Source organism: Mercurialis annua, linkage group LG7 (assembly GCF_937616625.2).
Source record: "Mercurialis annua linkage group LG7, ddMerAnnu1.2, whole genome shotgun sequence".
NCBI classification, from domain to species: Eukaryota; Viridiplantae; Streptophyta; class Magnoliopsida; order Malpighiales; family Euphorbiaceae; genus Mercurialis; species Mercurialis annua.
In genome coordinates, this window is record NC_065576.1 from 37,687,911 (window position 1) to 37,705,759 (window position 17,849).

General features: G+C 33.8%; 2 protein-coding genes and 1 long non-coding RNA gene across 3 annotated transcripts; 2 read left to right on the top strand and 1 right to left on the bottom strand.

Moving 5' to 3' along the window:
• Positions 1-2,159: 2,159 nt before the first annotated feature.
• LOC126657140 (protein MAINTENANCE OF MERISTEMS-like) lies at positions 2,160-5,162 on the top strand. The gene is made up of 6 exons (XM_050351779.2): positions 2,160-2,249; positions 2,947-3,277; positions 3,365-3,784; positions 3,880-4,424; positions 4,518-4,931; positions 5,010-5,162. Exons 1-6 carry the CDS (start codon positions 2,211-2,213, stop codon positions 5,160-5,162), a joined length of 1,902 nt encoding a protein of 633 aa, XP_050207736.1. The 5' UTR covers positions 2,160-2,210.
• Positions 5,163-5,716: 554 nt separating this feature from the next.
• Positions 5,717-9,052, bottom strand: LOC126657141 (PKS-NRPS hybrid synthetase cheA-like). The gene is made up of 7 exons (XM_050351780.1): positions 8,990-9,052; positions 7,266-8,617; positions 6,954-7,177; positions 6,465-6,875; positions 6,055-6,417; positions 5,821-5,951; positions 5,717-5,737 (listed from the first exon to the last, which is right to left on the bottom strand). The coding sequence occupies exons 1-7, from the start codon at positions 9,050-9,052 to the stop codon at positions 5,717-5,719; spliced, it is 2,565 nt and encodes an 854-aa protein (XP_050207737.1).
• A 2,945-nt stretch (positions 9,053-11,997) lies between these two features.
• Positions 11,998-13,007, top strand: LOC126656643 (uncharacterized). The gene is made up of 2 exons (XR_007633280.2): positions 11,998-12,528; positions 12,789-13,007. It is a non-coding gene; the product is annotated as an uncharacterized LOC126656643 (long non-coding RNA).
• The last annotated feature ends 4,842 nt before the right edge of the window (positions 13,008-17,849 follow it).

Consider the following 17,849-nt stretch of genomic DNA (forward strand, 5'->3'; position numbering starts at 1 on the left):
CCATAAAAGTCATTTTTTTCCTTCGACATACTGTGTTTCCTTTAAGTAGACTACCCGTATGCCTGAGTATGGAATTTGAAGCCGTTTACATAGTATCCCTTAAATGTGTTGACCATTCTAACAGGTCCTTTTGCGTGACTCAAAATGAAGAGATTGGTACAAACAGTTGGATCTTGTACTTGTATCATATTAAAAATTTATTACAACACTTTATTGCAAAAATGAAATAATTTTGAAAATACTTACATATCATTCAAACTAGGAGACAAAGTCCCTCTCCATCTACACATCCGTTCGCCATTATTCTCCTCCTTCGTTGCAGCTGTGGGAAACGACGATCTCTGAACAACAACAACATCATCAACCTCGGAGCGGAGCAACAACTAGTCATTCTTTATTTGAGGAGCAACAATAGTTTTGTTTGATTGGGTTCAAAATTATACTTTTTGTTGGGTTAATGTCTTTAGGATTCATTTTATCTTCAGGTTTAGATTTAATTGATTTTTTTTGGTTGAATTTCTAGTGCTTGTTTGTTAATGTTCTAGTAGTGAGATGGTGATTTAAGTTTTTCGGTGAAGGAGGAGCCGGTGAAGCACGAGGAAGAAGATGCATATAAAAAGGGCAGAAAAGTCTATATTTTTTTATTAATTAGAGTTTGAATTAATCATGATTAATTGATTAGTATGTTAAATATAGTTAATTAGTATTAATTAGAATTAATTATAGTGAATTTTTTAATACAGTTATCCCACTATTTTTTATGAGAAGGGTGAAACCGATCCGGTTTTGCCAAGTACATGAAAAAAGTAATCCGCTTTTACAAACTTGAACGTTTTTAATATTTCGTGTCATGTTAAACGAGTGAAATGATCTTTTGTTCATTTTCTTTATATAAAATACAATATAATTTGGCATAAAAAATTTAAAAACAATAGCAAAACGACATATGCCATTTAGCCAAAAGAATAAAAAAGCTGATGTCGAATGACCAAATAAAATAATATACACTATGTTTTATCTTTATTTATTTTTTCTTTAATTTTTGAATTCTTTTGTATATATATGCTTAAAATTCAAATTTTAATATTTTTACTGTTGTATATCCAGAGTAACTGTTTTTGTTTTTTTTTACTTCTGAATTTTCACATTTCACAACGCTATCTTTTATAATTATGCACCTTAATAGTAGATAATTAATAAATTGTATAAATAGATGAGGTAATAATAATAAAAAATAGTCTTATGAGGTATGTAATGATTTTTTCAAATATTTTAAATTGAACATATAAGAAACTTAAAAGAAAAAACAATTGAATAATATATGATTCGGTAAAAAAAATCTCGTCCCCTTGAATTTTTTTTGGGAAGTTTAGCAAAATACCTTAAAAACTAAAAATATTTACAAAATTTACCTCATAAACTGAAAGTTTGCAAATATACCTAAAAAATTTAAATATTTACTTTTTACTCCACAGTTTCAAACAGTTGTAAACAGTTTCAAACAGTTTCAAAAAACACAATTTGAAACCGTTTTACAAAACGTTTCGCATACAGTTTCAAATAGAGTTTCAAACGGTTTCAAAAAAAATACAATTTAATTGAAACTGTTTTATAAACCGTTTCAAAAATAGTTTATAATAGGGTTTCAAACGGTTTATAACGGTTTATTAAAAAATAATTTGAAACCGTTTTCAAGTTTCAAATAGAGTTTCAAATGGTTTCTAAAAAACAGTTTGAAACAGTTAACAGAGTATTTGTACAAATTTTCAGAGTTAAAAATTAAATTTTCGGAAAAAAGTAAAAAGATAAATTTTTAAAAACAAAATATTTTTACAAATATTTTTATAAAACATAGTATTCTCTACAATATTTTTTTTGGACTACCCATGGTTATTAGTTAAATAGCTTGTTTCAGTATTACTCTTTTCATCCCATTTTTTTTGTCATTTTGTACATTTTTTAATGTCCAAAAAGAATGTCATCCTCTAATATCAACACAAAGTTTCCTTCGTTGCCCTTGCAATTCATGAGTTTTATAAGTGGACTACTATTTACCGCTCCAAATTACTACTCACCGCCCCAATTTTGACCAAACTACCCCTAATCCTTTTTCAACTCAAAAAACAAAAAAACCATCCTCTCAACTTCCTCTCAAACCAAAATTCTCTAAAATCCATTACAAAATCTCAAGCAATAATCGGAGCCGATTTATGTCGGAATTGGCGAAAGATAAAAGACGGGGACCTCCGGTAAGTAATTTAATTTCAGTTTTAAATTTTTTTAATTTTTTTTACGGAAACCGGTCATCGTCCAGCGATGGCGATGACCGGTTGCACCATCGCCGGCCGATGGCGATGGTCTGCTGGACCATTGCCATCGCCCGACGATGGTCTGCTGCACCATCGCCATCGCCGGGCGATGGTGCAGGCCGTCGCCTGGCGACGGTGCAGGCTGTCGCCGGCGATGGTCAGGACCCGCCGGCGACGGCCTGGCCGCCGCCGCCGTCCGAGGGCCGTAAATCGATTTAAATTTTTTTTATATATATTTTTTAATTTAAAAAATTAAAATTAATCGATTTAATAAATAATAAAATAACCTAAAAATTAATTAAAAAAAATTAATTGAAAAATACAATTAAATTTTATTAGTTATAGGTGTAATTAAATTAAATTTTATTAGTTATAGGTGTAGTTAAATTAAATTTTAGTAGTATAATTTTAGGTTGTATAATATAATTTTTTATTTAATTAAATTTTATTATATAGATTTAATTAAATTTAATTTTGATAGTGATATTATTTTAGATTTTAAGAAATAATCTTTAATTTTACGGACTAAATAAATTTAGGTATTTACAATTTAGAATTTTATTAATATATTTTTATTTGCTTAAGTTTAATAGTATAATTTAATTAATATTATTGATTGTAAAATTGATAATTGCAGAAAGAAGGACCCGGTAATGGTGGCAGGGGAAAGAGTAAGCCTATTATAGCTGAAGCTGATTTTGAGGAGTCGGGACAGCGAAATGTTCGAAAGCGTGGTGTGAGTGCCTCAGTCCGACGACACAAGAAGGGGACTCCTGCTATTGAGGGAGCTAGTGAGACGCCAGTCGATGATCAGATACAGGATGATCGGATGGAGGATGATGACATGGAAGACCGTCGGATAGACGATGCTGATTTTGAGACTTCTGAGGACGAGAGTTTAGGACCAATCGTGAACATTCGACGGAAAAAGGGGAAAGATGGACAGTTTATTGCTGAAACGTCATCAGGTAAATAAAATTTAATTATTTCATTAATTTAATAATAATAGTTAAAAGATATTAAATTTATGTTAATTGTTGTAATTGTAATTTCAGTGACGAGTAGAAGAGCCAGGACTGAAATACCTGCTTGGACTGTTAGTGATCCAGTGCCAGGTGGACCTGAGGACGGGAGTATTATTCCCAGTTTCCTTGGACATGTCGCTTATGGAATATGGACAGGGAAGGAGGAGCGAGGCACTCTGAAGTGTCAGAGTAGACATGCAGTTTGTAAGAGGCTGTCAGCATGGCATCATGACGCCTCAGACGAGGTCAAACACCTGATAGCCGAGAGTGGTTTGGGGCATCTCCCTGATATTATGTTCAGTCACTTGGATATTCCGCTCCTTTCTGCATTTGTGGAGCGATGGCAGCCTGATACTAACTCTTTTTACCTGCCATTCGGGGAGATGACCATTACACTGCATGACGTGTGGATTATTCTCCGTATTCCTGTGGACGGAAAAGTGGTTTCAGGTAAATTTTACTATATTTTTGTTTAAATTACATATTCATTTTAATAATTTATTTTGTATTCCTTAAAATAATACATGGCTGGAATATGTTTTCAGATAAGCCCGGGAAACAGTTGTTGCTTGCCTCCTGTATAGAGATTTTAGGGATCTCTATGGATGACTTGTTAGCTAATTCGACGAAGCATTATGAAAATGGAGGGGTTCTGATTGAGTCCATTTTTAGGAATTGTGGACGGGGTTTGAGTGCTGAGGTTGAGGCAATAGCGTGGATGTGGCTGACGCTAGGTTGCACTCTTTTCGTCGATAAGACTGGCCACCGGGTTAAACCAGCCTGTCTTTGGGAGGTTAGGGATGGAGTCGCAGACGCGAAGGATTATTCTTGGGGTTCTGCTACACTGGCCTATTTATTTCGTCAGTTAGGAATCGCCTCCAGAGGCGACTGTCACGGTTTGTCTGGGTGTCTGACACTTCTCCAGGCTTGGATATACGAGTATTTTCCATGTTTCAGACCCCAGAGAGATAGGCTGATTACAGAGATTGGCACTCCTCGAGCGTGTAGTTGGAGTGTATCCGGGACAGAGTGCACAGAGATCCGGCTTCAGTCATTGCGTGCCCGCATAGACAGTTTGACTGCCGACGAGGTACGTTGAATGTAATTGTATAGTTCAATTTTCTATATTTAGTTGAATTAAATTAACATGTTATTTTTTAATAATTTTCTATATTTTGGGCAGGTGTCGTGGCTTCCCTTTGGTGGTGACCCTGCTGCAGTCCTTCAGCGGACTGCTTACATGGGTTGGATAGTGTACAGGGACATTGTTGAGCCGTACATGTCCGCCAGATTTGTACGTCAGCTGGGGTATGTGCAGAGCATACCGTCGCCTATTCTTCGGCCGGAAAAGGCCGTTAGGGCGTGGAATTCAAAGTTGTACAATGTGGAGATGGCTCAGATTGGTGCGGTCGACGGCTGGCAGGGTTTTCCTATGACTTGCATGCTTCCTTTGACGTTGCTCGAGCCAGCCACTGTTCTTGCTGGAGCTTGCCATCCCGCGTACTTGGAGTGGTACGCACGATTTTCCCACCCGCAGGTCCTTAGCTCTGACGTTACAGCTTCACGAGGCCGTCCTTCTCGCTCCAACATTGATTATGTAAGTCTTTATTAACTTAGTAATTAATATATATATATTTAATTGTTTAACTGATCTTAATTTACTTTCCTTTTGTAGTGGGTAAATCGTTTCAGTTCCCTGAGCCAGAGAAATCTCACGCGTATCACTGCGGCTAGTGCGCCGTTTGCCATTCCGGAGATAGATCATAGCATATCTGAGTCGACCACTGACTTGGAGCGACTCATTGCAGACTTGCGGCTGGCAGATTGAGATTATTGTTTTTAGTACTCTATTATATTATGGTTTTTTTTCATTTTGTTTGTTGTACTACATATTAAGTGATGTTTTTTAGTACTCTATTATATTATGTTTTTTAGTACTACATATTAAGTGATGTTTTTTAGTACTCTATTATGTAATACATATATAGCATCAATCCCAACCTAAAAACACATTATTTTGAAAAATATAATTTTTAGCAACAAAATATAACAAAAATTCGGCAGCATTTCCTCTATAATAGTAGCATCACCCATTTTCAGGGACTTCCTGTAAAACACAAATACATATATATTTGCCAACAACACCAACCAAAAAACACATATTATATTTACAGAGTATTTTTAGCAACAAATTCTAACAAAAATTCGCCAGCATTTCCTCTATAATAGTAGCATCACCCATTTTCAGGGACTTCCTGTAAAACACAAATACATATATATTTGCCAACAACACCAACCAAAAAACACATATTATATTTACAGAGTATTTTTAGCAACAAATTCTAACAAAAATTCGGCAGCATTTCCTCTATAATAGTAGCATCACCCATTTTCAGGGACTTCCTGTAAAACACAAATACATATATATTTGCCAACAACACCAACCAAATGTATTACTAAGTAAAACAAGTGACACGGCCTCAAACAGAAGCATCTAACAATCTCTGCCATTGCGCTCTCCTGAGAACGTACAATCCCTCCAAATACTCAACGGTAGCATCCCTGTTTGTGAACCACAAGGAGGCAATAGGAGGGACTGGAAAATTATCACATAAATCTAGACGAACAAAATGAGCGTATCTACCCAAAAATAGTATCACTATCTCTCAGTGGCCGTGAGTCGATATCAGAAGAATGTAAAGGCAGAATTGTACACGTACCAAAACCCGGCTGTGAGTTCGTCGCGCCATTTATGAAAATGACAGCTACATTGAAGAGAGTGGCAATGGGGAACAAGTCATCTATAACCTGCATCCAGTGATCGCGCCCACATGCCTCCCCTTCCCACCTAATACGTGAAATGGCCGCTTGGATCCCATCACTGCAAAGACCGTCATATAGGCCAGGGTTGCCGGTTAGTTCATTTGCAATGCTTCTTCTTATGAAACCCCACTTGTTTTGATCACCGTATATGTAATCTGCGACAACGCGAAACCCACAGTTCCCGTCGCCATCCACGTCCACATATTTCGTGACAAATGGCAATATGATTCCAGGAATAAGCTCTGAATTCGGGATAAAATCTGCATAAAACATATATTGACATTATTGTTATACACAATATATTAACTTCGCTGCATTATTATTATAAAAAATATATTTACCTGATGTAGGAGCACTGTAGCCCCGACCTTGTGATGAACTTGTGATGACTTGGCACGGCCACGACCATGACTGTACTCCCAAACACTCGGGTTCCGCTTGGTGGATGTGCTCCCCTTCGGTCTACCTCTCACCGTGCTCTTTACTTCTGGTTCAAGATAAGCAGATTCTTCGGGATGAAGTCGCTCGTTTATAATATGAGATATGTCGCGCACAATAGAGGGATCTTGAGACATCACCTCCTCCACAACCCCGCAAAAGTACCGATGATCCTCTGACTGAAAAGCGGCATAATCGGCTTGTTCTGATGTTTCAACCCCGTCACCGATAACAAGCGTCTTCCAAAATGAATGGATACTGTCCAGACTAATCAGAACACCTGACAATATTATATACGACACTTATATTAGCTTTCAATAAGAACATTACTATCGAAATAAAAAGTATTGCATTGTACCTGCATCAATCACCGCTTTCAGCTCACATGCACACGGAATCTGATGTGTTGTTCTCAGCACACAACCACAACGAACTAGAACATCACAACTCAACTCTCTCATACGCCTTAGTTCCTTCGCCACTAAATCAAGACAGTAGTGGGAGACTTTGTAGGAGACATGGTCGTATGGATAACCTCGTCGATGGACGCCTATAGTCTGTCTGGAGCCCTCGAGTGTTTTCCTGCCAATATAGACAACACACTAAATTAATGATAATGTCAACGTTATTTTTTATTATTAAGAAAATATTAATTATTACAGAAACATACCTAATATCAGTCAACTGGGACTGTATAACGCAGTCCACCTTCGTCCAAACTGTGTCTAGAGCACCGGTACTAGAGTTGAGCCACTGCTTTAGCTGAGCATGTGCACTCTCCACTCTACACGTAGTGGTGTTTCCAAAATGTAAGACTTTGTTTGTCCAACATGATACAAACTTCTCTTTGTGCCCCAACCAAGTACGGTCAAGATATTGCATCACAGCTGGAAACGCTCTAGTCCGCATTTTCACAGTGGTCAAAGCTGCTACGTATTGTTCCTCTGTTTGAGCCTTAATAAGTTTCTTCCACGACCCATTCATGAAAGTATCAGTTATTGCGGTGTCTCTCCCACACAGTTTGAACACTTTGTCTTCTACATCCTTATTTATGTGCCACGTACAAAGCAGATGAGGGGTATGTGGAAATATCTCTTTCACTGGTTTAAGCAGCCCCAACTCTCGATCAGTAAAAATACAAGTCGGCTGTAGGTGGTCGCCAATCAAAAACCTCAACCTTTCCAACACCCATCTGTAACTCCCCTCAGTCTCATCCTTCATAATTGCATATGCAATTAAGAAGTTCTTGTTAGAAGGGGTCATACCGATAATCTCAAAGAAAGGCATGTGGTATTTGTTGGTCTTATACGTGGAGTCCATACCGATCACCCAGGGGTAAGTTCGGACTAACCGCACGGAGTCAGGATGCGACATGAAAAGATGGGTCAACACACCTGTGCTCTCCTCAGAAAGCGTCCAGTGTAAATAGTTGTGCGTCAGAGCCAAATGAAAAAACTGACCTACCATATCTCTATCCTCAAAGCTGGACTTTCTCAAATTATCTCTGTAATTATAAACTTGTCTTCTTGTAGGGTTGTCAGATGGAAATTTTTCTTGAACAGCCGCCAAAATAGCACACGGCTTAGCTTGTGCCGCACTCATATCCCGCACAATCATTTTGGCCGCAGCGCTCAGTCCGCTCATCTGACGGTGTCCCTCAGGATACACAGCTAACGCATGATTGTGCATACTTGAAATCCCAGACTTCGCAAGAACAGTCCATGTGCCATTAATAAATTTCACCACAATCCTGAAAGGGCATTGGCAGGCCTTCGTCTTCGTATTCTTTCGTGCAAAAGAATCTAAATCTGTGTGCAACCCTCTATATCTCTCACCCCGACAACATCTCAAAAGTTTTACCAACCCCCCTTTCTTGTGAGACGAAATAACCAGCTCAAACCCAATCTGTATAGCAATTCCCTTTGCCCAATTTATTGCTTCGGTATCACTTTCAAACCCGTTTTCATAAAAAAACTGTTCACTGTAATCGATACCGTCACTGCCATAATTTTCTAAATGAACCTGCAAAACGAAAATAATTGTAACAATTTTCAGAAAAATAAATTAAAATTACACTAGTTAAATAAAATCACAATTATAAAATAACATTAAACACATGAATACAAAAATTCGCTAGCAAAAAAAGTTAAATTTAATCGAAACTCTAATTAAAAACACTAACAAATAAATAGTAGTCCACATAAAATTTAATTAAAACACTAAACTTATATTATAACTAATAGAATTTAATTGATCTCTAACTAATAAAAATTAATTAATTTAAAGACATTTAATTATTTATTTCATTAATTAAATTCATTAATTAAATTCATTAATTAATTTTTTTTATTTATTTAAATTAAAAAAAAATGAAAAATATTGTCCCTCAGGGACGGAATCGTCCCCGAGGGACAATTGATCCATTGGGCCATCGCTGGCCGCATGGGCCATCGCCATCATTGGGTGATGGCCCAATGGTCCATCGCCGAAAGATGGCGATGGACCATATGGGCCATCGCCCAAAGATGGCGATGGCCCATGCGGCTATGGGCCATCGTTGGGCGATGGCCCATGCGGCCATGGGTCATCGTTGGGCGATGGCCCATATGGTCCATCGCCATCTGTCGGCGATGGACCATTTAAAAATATTTAAAAAAGATAAAAAAAATTAAAACGAACGTAAAATAGATAAAATACCTCGGCAAATCCGGATACGCTAGTTTCGGATGGTGGATATTCGTTTCCCGACGAATTACGAGCGTTATCCGTCATTTTAATCGAATTAGTAAATATGGACTACTATCATTTGAGAGAACACATTTTTTTTTTTTGGTTCAGAATTTTTTTTTTTTACAATAAGAGTAAAATGATAATTTTTGGGGCGGTGGCCAGTAATTTGGGGCGGCGAATAGTAAACCCCGTTTTATAAATGGATTTAAGCAAAATCCATTTAAAGACTCTTGTACTTTATATTTTTTTTCTGTAAGTTTTTACACTTCATTTTAAAATTATCTGGTTCCTGTATTTATCTATTTTTTATTTTCAGGTCATTTTTGATTTTTTTCCAGTCCTTTTGCATGACTGGAGGAAAAAAAGATTGTAAGTAGAGAGACTGGAGGAAAAAACATTATAAGTACAGGGACTGAAACAAATTCAAAAAGAATCTGAAAATCAAAAATATATAAATAGAAGGACCAGATAATATAAAAATAAAATATAAGGACCTACAGAAAAATAAGTGTAAATACATGGATCTCTAGGTGGTTTAAGCCATAAATTTATGTATAACATTAATGGTGCATTTGACTATTTTATATTTTAATGTAAAAGTAAAAAATAGGGTTAATTACATATAAAATCACCACCTTTACACGAATTCTCAAAAATAACACGACCTTTAAAACGTGTCAATTCAGGGCATCACCTTTCATTTATTTTTAAAAATAACATGGACACGTTTTTAGATAAAATTTTGCTGACTTGGACACCCAATAGGAGTGACACGTGTCATGCCACGTCAGCAAAAATGCCATTAAAAATGTGCCCATGTTGTTTTTGAAAAGAAATGAAAGGTGGTGCCCTGAATTGCCACGTTTTAAAGGTCATGTTATTTTTGCAATTTCGTGTAAAGGTGGTGATTTTATATGTAATTAACCCTAAAAAATATAAAAATACTTGCCTATTACATTTATTATTTTCTTTGTAAAAATAAAAATATGACAAACAAAATGAAATGGAGAGAGTATTAATTTTCACTAATTTTACATATGTTTTGATAGTTTTATCTGTCATTTTGACACCGCTTTCATTATGTATTAGTGTTTTGATTATTGTACATGTATTGGAGAGTTCGACGTTTTTTAAGAATGACGAAGCCGATTGAAACAGAATCACTAGGATTTCAAGCATCAATGATATAATTATAGTTCACGAGCCTTTAACATTTAATCTCTGAAAAAGATTATAGGAGTTTCATAACTGCATAAAATATCTCCTCTAAAGATGATAAATATGTTGGATAATTTTGGATGATAATGTTTATTAAATTTTTCACTTTTTAAAAATTATATTTTAATTTGTACGTATTATTGTAATTAGATGATCTATTAAATGGCTAATTGTTCTTACAGATGACCACGGCGAATCCAAACATGTTCCATAATGTGGAAAAGATAAAACTGAAAATTGATAAGATGGATACAATTGATAAAATATAAATTTTAAGGCTAGAATTTTAGAACGGAAAAATTATACTATTGAATTTTATTTTTACAATTTTTCAAAAATTTAAAATAATAAAATAGATAATGGTTCTCTATAAACTCTTTTTAGATCCGGCCTGTTTTTACATTGTTATTATTTAATTTTATAATGATTCATCTATTATTATCAGAAGAGTCATAAACATTCTGATTCTTGTACAGTTTTCGTTTCATTTCATCTAATGAACTTGAGTTTTTAATTAAGAAAATAAAAGAAGCTGTATATGGATAATGTGGTCCAAATTCAACTTCCATGTGACCAAGAGTCTATTGATTAGTGCAACAAATTAAAGACACGCAATTGATTGATTAATTAATTAATTAATACTTCCATGATGATTGTTTTAAGCATAATGCATGTATTATTGTTAATTCATACAAATAATACTTTGAAATCATCTACCTATCATTTAAATGAAGATGGCCACCGGTATTTGTTAATTTTACTGGAGATTATGTGTTGAAGTTGAAGTCATTATTATTTGAAGCAACTAATTAAAGTTTAAATAACTTTCAGCTCTTAACTTTTTAGAAGATATTAATTTATCGAAATATCTAAATTTTATTTGAACTGAATTTTAAATAAATCCATATATACAATAACAATAATAATTTAAAAAAAAAACAAATTCATACAAGACTATGTAGTGGAGAAGATAATGCAAGCAAATTTCGAAAGCATGCATGCAAATAACGTACACGTCGTCGGGAAATTTATTTTAAATTCTTTACTTGACCCATAAAATGGGGTAGACAGATTGTTGCTCAAGGTATGTAAATGAGGACGTTTTTAGTATTTGTTTTTGAAATTCAAACTCTTTCGACTTTCGAAAATGTATTTTAATAGTATTTTTATATTTGACTTTCATACTTAAATAATTTTTTTAATAACATTTTTATTTATGCTTTAATCCTACTTAAGAGATTAATTGTTTTTCTACAATTATTTATTTATTGTTATTTATATTATATTTAAGGAAAAATTCTTTAATTGTTTTTTATTTATTTATAGTTTTCCAGTCCTGATTGTTACACAAAATTTATGCATAGTATTTTTCCGCTTTTCATTCCATACTTTTTATATCTATATGTATTTTTTTTGTGATAATTAGATATAGGGGTGAGCAAAAACCGAACCAAACCGGAAAACCGAACCGAACCAGTCCGAAAAAAATTATGGAGTGGTTAAAACGGTTAACATGGAGTGGTTTGGTTTAAGATTTTTAAAAATCCCGGTTTTCGGTTATGGTTTGGATTTAAGGCTCGGTTAACCGAACCGAACCGAAAACCGAAAAACCCCTAAACTACGTCGTTTTAAAGATCTGATAAAAAAAAAAGAGACAAATGATACACACTATAAAACCTACCTTTATAATTGTAACCCTAATTTACCTTTGTTCCAGCCGTCTCACATCTCTTCTCCCTATTTTCTCTAACCCAAACATTTTTCTTCTCCTCCTCCAATTCTTTCCCACCCAAATATTTCCCTTGTCCTCCATCTATTTCTCCATAGTTGAAAGATTTTATTGCAAAAAGCTTCACTGTTATTTAATGGTTATTCAGGTGTGAAATTCGTCGGCTTTTCGATGGCTAGAGTTCGAGGTTTTGCTATTAGATGCTTATTATACATGTTTATACAAGATGGCTTCCATCAAAAGCTTATTTTTAAAGGTTTGTTCCATCCAGAAATCACATGCATATGGATTACTCTAAGAAATTTTATGTGTATGTAGAGATAATATACTTTTCCGATGAGTACTCCGTGTTTTTTATTAAAATTGATATCTTTTTTGTAGATCTGTCTTTTATTCTATGTTTTCTTCTTTGAGATTTTGAACAAATCTGTTTAATTCTTAGATATTTCAACATATGTTTGTTATTTTTCATTTCAATGTCTGATTAAATTAAATTCTTATTTTCAATTTTTGCAGGTCTAGCTATTTATGCAAATCTGTGACTAAAGAAAGAGCTTCAAAGGAAATCAACAATGTTTTGTATTTTAGTTTTAGATTTGGTGACAGAAATGTAATAAATTGCATTTTAGTTTTAGGTTTAGAAAAATGTAAAACTATATTTACACTTGATTAGTATAATAAATCATGTATATAATTATTTAATTTTTATATTTAGACCTGTTTTTTTTGTCTAAAGATGGATATTTTAGACCTATGATTTGAGTTTTATGTGTTATTTGTTATTCGGTGAACCGACCGAACCGAACCGAAAAACCCGACCTTTTCGGTGAACCGAACCGAAGATAACCGCAAACCGATGAGTGAAGTTTGGTTTTGGATTTTATAGAGGTGGTTTTGTTTGGTTTCGACTTTTTGCAAACCGAACCGAACCGAACCGAACCGTGCTCAGCCCTAATTAGATAGGAAAAGCGCTTGCTGGAGAATTAAACCCACGACCTAACAATTTATTTTCCGGCGCTTATACCATTTGAATTATATCTCATTGGTTCCTTATATAATGTATTATAAGTTTAATGGTGTCAAAAAGTCAAACTTTTTTTATTTTAGAAAAATCTACCCAAGCTTTTAAATAGGGTTAATTCCATAAAAAGTCACGACCTTTACACGAATTGTCATTTTAATCACGACTTTTAAAAATTGCCAAAATCTCGACCTTTTATTTTTTTTCAAATCTATCACCAAACCAATTTTTGGTGTATTTTTGATGACGTGGCCACCATAATCCCGCAAGTTTGAAAAAAAAATGAAAGGTAAAATTCACCGGAAAAATAGTCGGTGATAGATTTGAAAAAAAATAAAAGGTCATGGTTTTATATGGTAATTTTTAAAAGTCGTGATTAAAATGAAAATTCGTGTAAAGGTCGTGACTTTTTATAAAATTAACCCTTTTAAATATTTTAAACTTTACAATTTGACTGATTTTCTGGAAATTTATTCAATTTTTCCAAATGATTAATTGTCTATGTGGCAATTGATTGTGTATTTTTTAAAAAGCATTAGAAAAACATTTAAAAAATTGGATAGATTTTCATCAAATTGATCAAATTGACATTGATTTATAACTTTTAAAAAGTTTCGATAGACTTTTAGAAAGTCAAAAAGATTTAGTTTTCTTAGCACCATTACACCTTATATATAATATATAACATGTAACTTTTAATCTTATAATTTAGTTCAAAATCTTTAATTTTTGGTTTATTTTAATATTTGTTATTCGTAAAATTAACTTTAATATATTTATTCAGCCAATGATCACTAACTCAAGTGGTAAAAATTAAGGTCCAAAATTTTAAAATCTTGCGTTCAAATTCCATCTTGCGTTCAAATTCCATCTTGCACAAGAAAAAGGAGAATTATGAGAGTATTAAAGATGGAGGCTATATATATTATCGATGAATAAAGACGGAAGACCAGAGACTAGGGGTGTGCAGAAACCGAACCGACCGAAAAACCGAACCGAACCGAAATTTCAATATTGATTCGGTTTTTTGGTTAAAACGGTTTGGTTCGGTTCGGTTTCTAATAATATGAAACTTTGATATTCGGTTTTCGGTTCGGTTTTGGCTTTCTAAAAACCGAACCGACCGAAAAAAAACCGAATTAATATTTTTTTTTATTATTTTTTAAAAATAAAATTAATATATTTATTTATTTATTTATAGCTAATATATACATTAATTATTTTTTTATAATAGATAAAATATAAAAATAACTCATATAAAATATTTCTAATCAATATATTTTAAATTTTTTAAAATAAAAAAATAAAAAACAATTCAAAAAAAATCGGTTTTTAACCGAATTAAACCGAACTGAACCGACATTTTTGGTTCGATTTATTTCGGTTTAAACCTAACTTCGGTTTCGGTTTTTTCGGTTCGGTTCACCGAACCGACCGAAACCGACCGATGCACAGGCCTACCAGAGACTTAGGGTACGGGTTACGAACATCGACTGAAGCATCTTGGATAAAAAAGGAACAATATAAGAATATTAAAGATGGAGGATATATTCTCAAGAAGATGGAAGACTACAAACTCAGGGCTATGAAATTACACGCTATAAACGTCGGCTGCAGCATCATACCGTCAGTATATGACGTGAATCATTTGGCGTGCATATAGACGATGTAATTTCTAAATAATATATAGTTGTTGCAAATAGTAGATATCTGGCTTGTACTCTATTTCGAAAAAAATATTTAACTCTATAGTTAAAGGGATAAAAGGCATATATGTCTCTGATGTTTGGCTCAGGATCATCTATGTCGTCATGGGTCGGAAAGGTGCAAATATACCCGTAACATTTTTAAACGGTCTCATTTAGTCTCTTACATTTACGGTTAGGGCATATATTACCTGTTTTTTGAAGAACATTAGTGGCCAAACCAGTTTACTTAAAATCGTTAGAGGTATATTTGCATCTTTTCAAATTATGAGAACATAAATGGCCTTGAGTCAACGTTAAAGGCATATATGACACTTTCCTATAATTAAAATATTATATCAATTATTCATAAAAAAAATATTATATCAATTTAATTTTTTTTATTGTAATAGAAAAATATGACTAGGAAATTGGTTTGTTTGATTAGGGAGAGAAAGTGATTGATTAGCTCTTGGCACGTAGAGAAACTTACGGAGAATATGATTATTGATAACCTATAAATTAGGTAGAGAGAAAACTTCGATAAATTAATAATTTAGCTACTACTAACCACTAAACTAGTAGCCATGTGAACAATTCTTCAGGCTATCTTTCTTAATTTTTCATTCACATGCCATTCCCTGAAACCAACGTGGCTGCTCTAAGGATTTTTTTTTTCCTATACAATTTTTTCTCCTTCAATTTTTAAATAATTGATACTGATCATTATTGAACTTTCTAATTTTTTCATTTTAGTCATTAAACTAATTCCTTTATATTTTAATCACTGAACTTTCATTTTTTTTATTTTGGTATTTCCGGCCAAAAATATTTAGTTTGCAGCCGGAAGTTGACATGTGGCAACCGGATTTTATTAGTTTTAATTTAAAAATTTATTATACATACGTAATTTTACTTTAAATGATTTTTTAGGTCAAGTTATACATATATGGCAAATTTTCATGTTAAAAAAAATTAATTCATGCTGCCAACTAAGCATTTTTGGCCGCAAAATACCAAAATGAAAAAAAAATGAAAGTTCAATGATCAAAATGAAAAAGAAATAGTTTAGTAACTGAAATGAAAAAACTCGAAAGTTCAATGATCTTCAGAATCAATTATCCTCAATTTCTCTATCTTTAAAATATGCTGAGTGGCGGAATAAAATAAATAAAAACACAAAAATGGTTACAATAAGAAAAAAGTAAGTCGAGGGAAATGATCATTTCAAAAAAAGAACGTCGAGTGAAATGATAATAATAATAATAATAAAAATAATAATAATAGCCCGCACGGGTTTGACAAGAGTATTTTACTCCTATCTTTAGTGTCGTTTCCGCATGCTTTATTAACGTTTTATCACGGTTTTATGATATTTCGTATGCCTTATTACGTGTTTTAGTATTTCAGGTACTTAGGAGCATTGCGGAAGCATTTTGGTGCAAAAGTTGGAAAAGACGACAAAAGCGATGCGGAAGCTCATTTGCAAATCTGAAAAGCTGACCCCTGGGCACTAATTGACCAATTTGGACTATCTATAAGCCTCAAATGAACTCGTGATCTTCATGAAAGTTAAAGTAGACGTCCTAAGCTTTCCAACGGTTCAAGAATCGACTCAATCGGACATTTCTACACCGAGTTACGAAGGTTTGAAGATCGAGATTCAGAGCAGAAAATGGCAGCTCGAATCGGGCTCCTCATTTAGCCCAAGGAGCTCTATTCGAGCTTGGACTTGCTGGATTGGGGAAATCTTATTTCAAGATGCAACAAGGCTTTATTAATTTGCTATTTTGGGCCCAACACTTGTGTAAATGAATGTTTGTCTTTTTCCTTCTTTTGTAAGTACTATATAAGGAGCCTTATCTCTATTTTAGGGATAGGAGATTTCCCTAGACTTTATTCTATTATTGTACTTTGAAATCTTCTCCTAATTTTAGAAATCCCTAAGTTTAGTCCTTTTCTTCTTCAATAGAATTTCCAGATTTTTATATTTCCTCCATTGTCGGAGCTTAATGCAAGTTTAATTTGCTTTATGAGAACAAGATCTTCATTGTTATTACAAGCTACTTATTGTGAATCTTCATTATCTTTATGGTTGTTTGTTCTACTTATTTAATCAAGGTAATTCTTCTTACTTTAATGTTCTACTTTTCTTATTCCTTAATTGTTTGTGTTAATCTAAATATGAGTAGCTAAAATTCCCTTGTTAGGGGGTTAGTATGATAACTTAGGGGTTTGATTGATTGGTTGGTTCTTAGTGTTGTATGCTTTTGTTTCTTCCCTTTTACTCATTGCTTGATTATGATTAGCTACCTTAATCAATGATTATAGTTTGATTGATACACCGAGAGGTGGTTGATTAGATCGACTTTTAGGTTAGAAAACCTAGAATTCAGAGCACCACGAGAGTGAGCTTGAACCTAGGTGACCTTGGAGCGGATTGATTAATCGTTTGATAATGGTTTAGTTTGCCTTGTAACACGAGAGTGAGCTTGGTGTGATTGATTGATTAGATAGCGGTTTTGGCATTCCTTGAGGCTCGAGAGAGCGGGAATGACGTTTAGGCCTCGCTCGGTCCTTAGTAGCTTACACTTTGACCAATCATGATTGCATAACCTAGGTTGGATTACTAACTCCTTGACTTTCCCCTTTTATTGAATTAGATTCTTGTTATTTAATTCTCCTTACTTGTTAATTGCAATTTCACGTTTAGTTTATTTCTAAAGTAGTAAACGGATACTTGAAACTTCAACTATTTGTGCTTCGCTAAACGAATTGAATCATAACTAAAAATTCATGCTCATCAATTGCTCCTAATTCACTCCTTGTGGGTTCGATCTCGTATTTACCGAGTATTACGAGTTGGGTTTT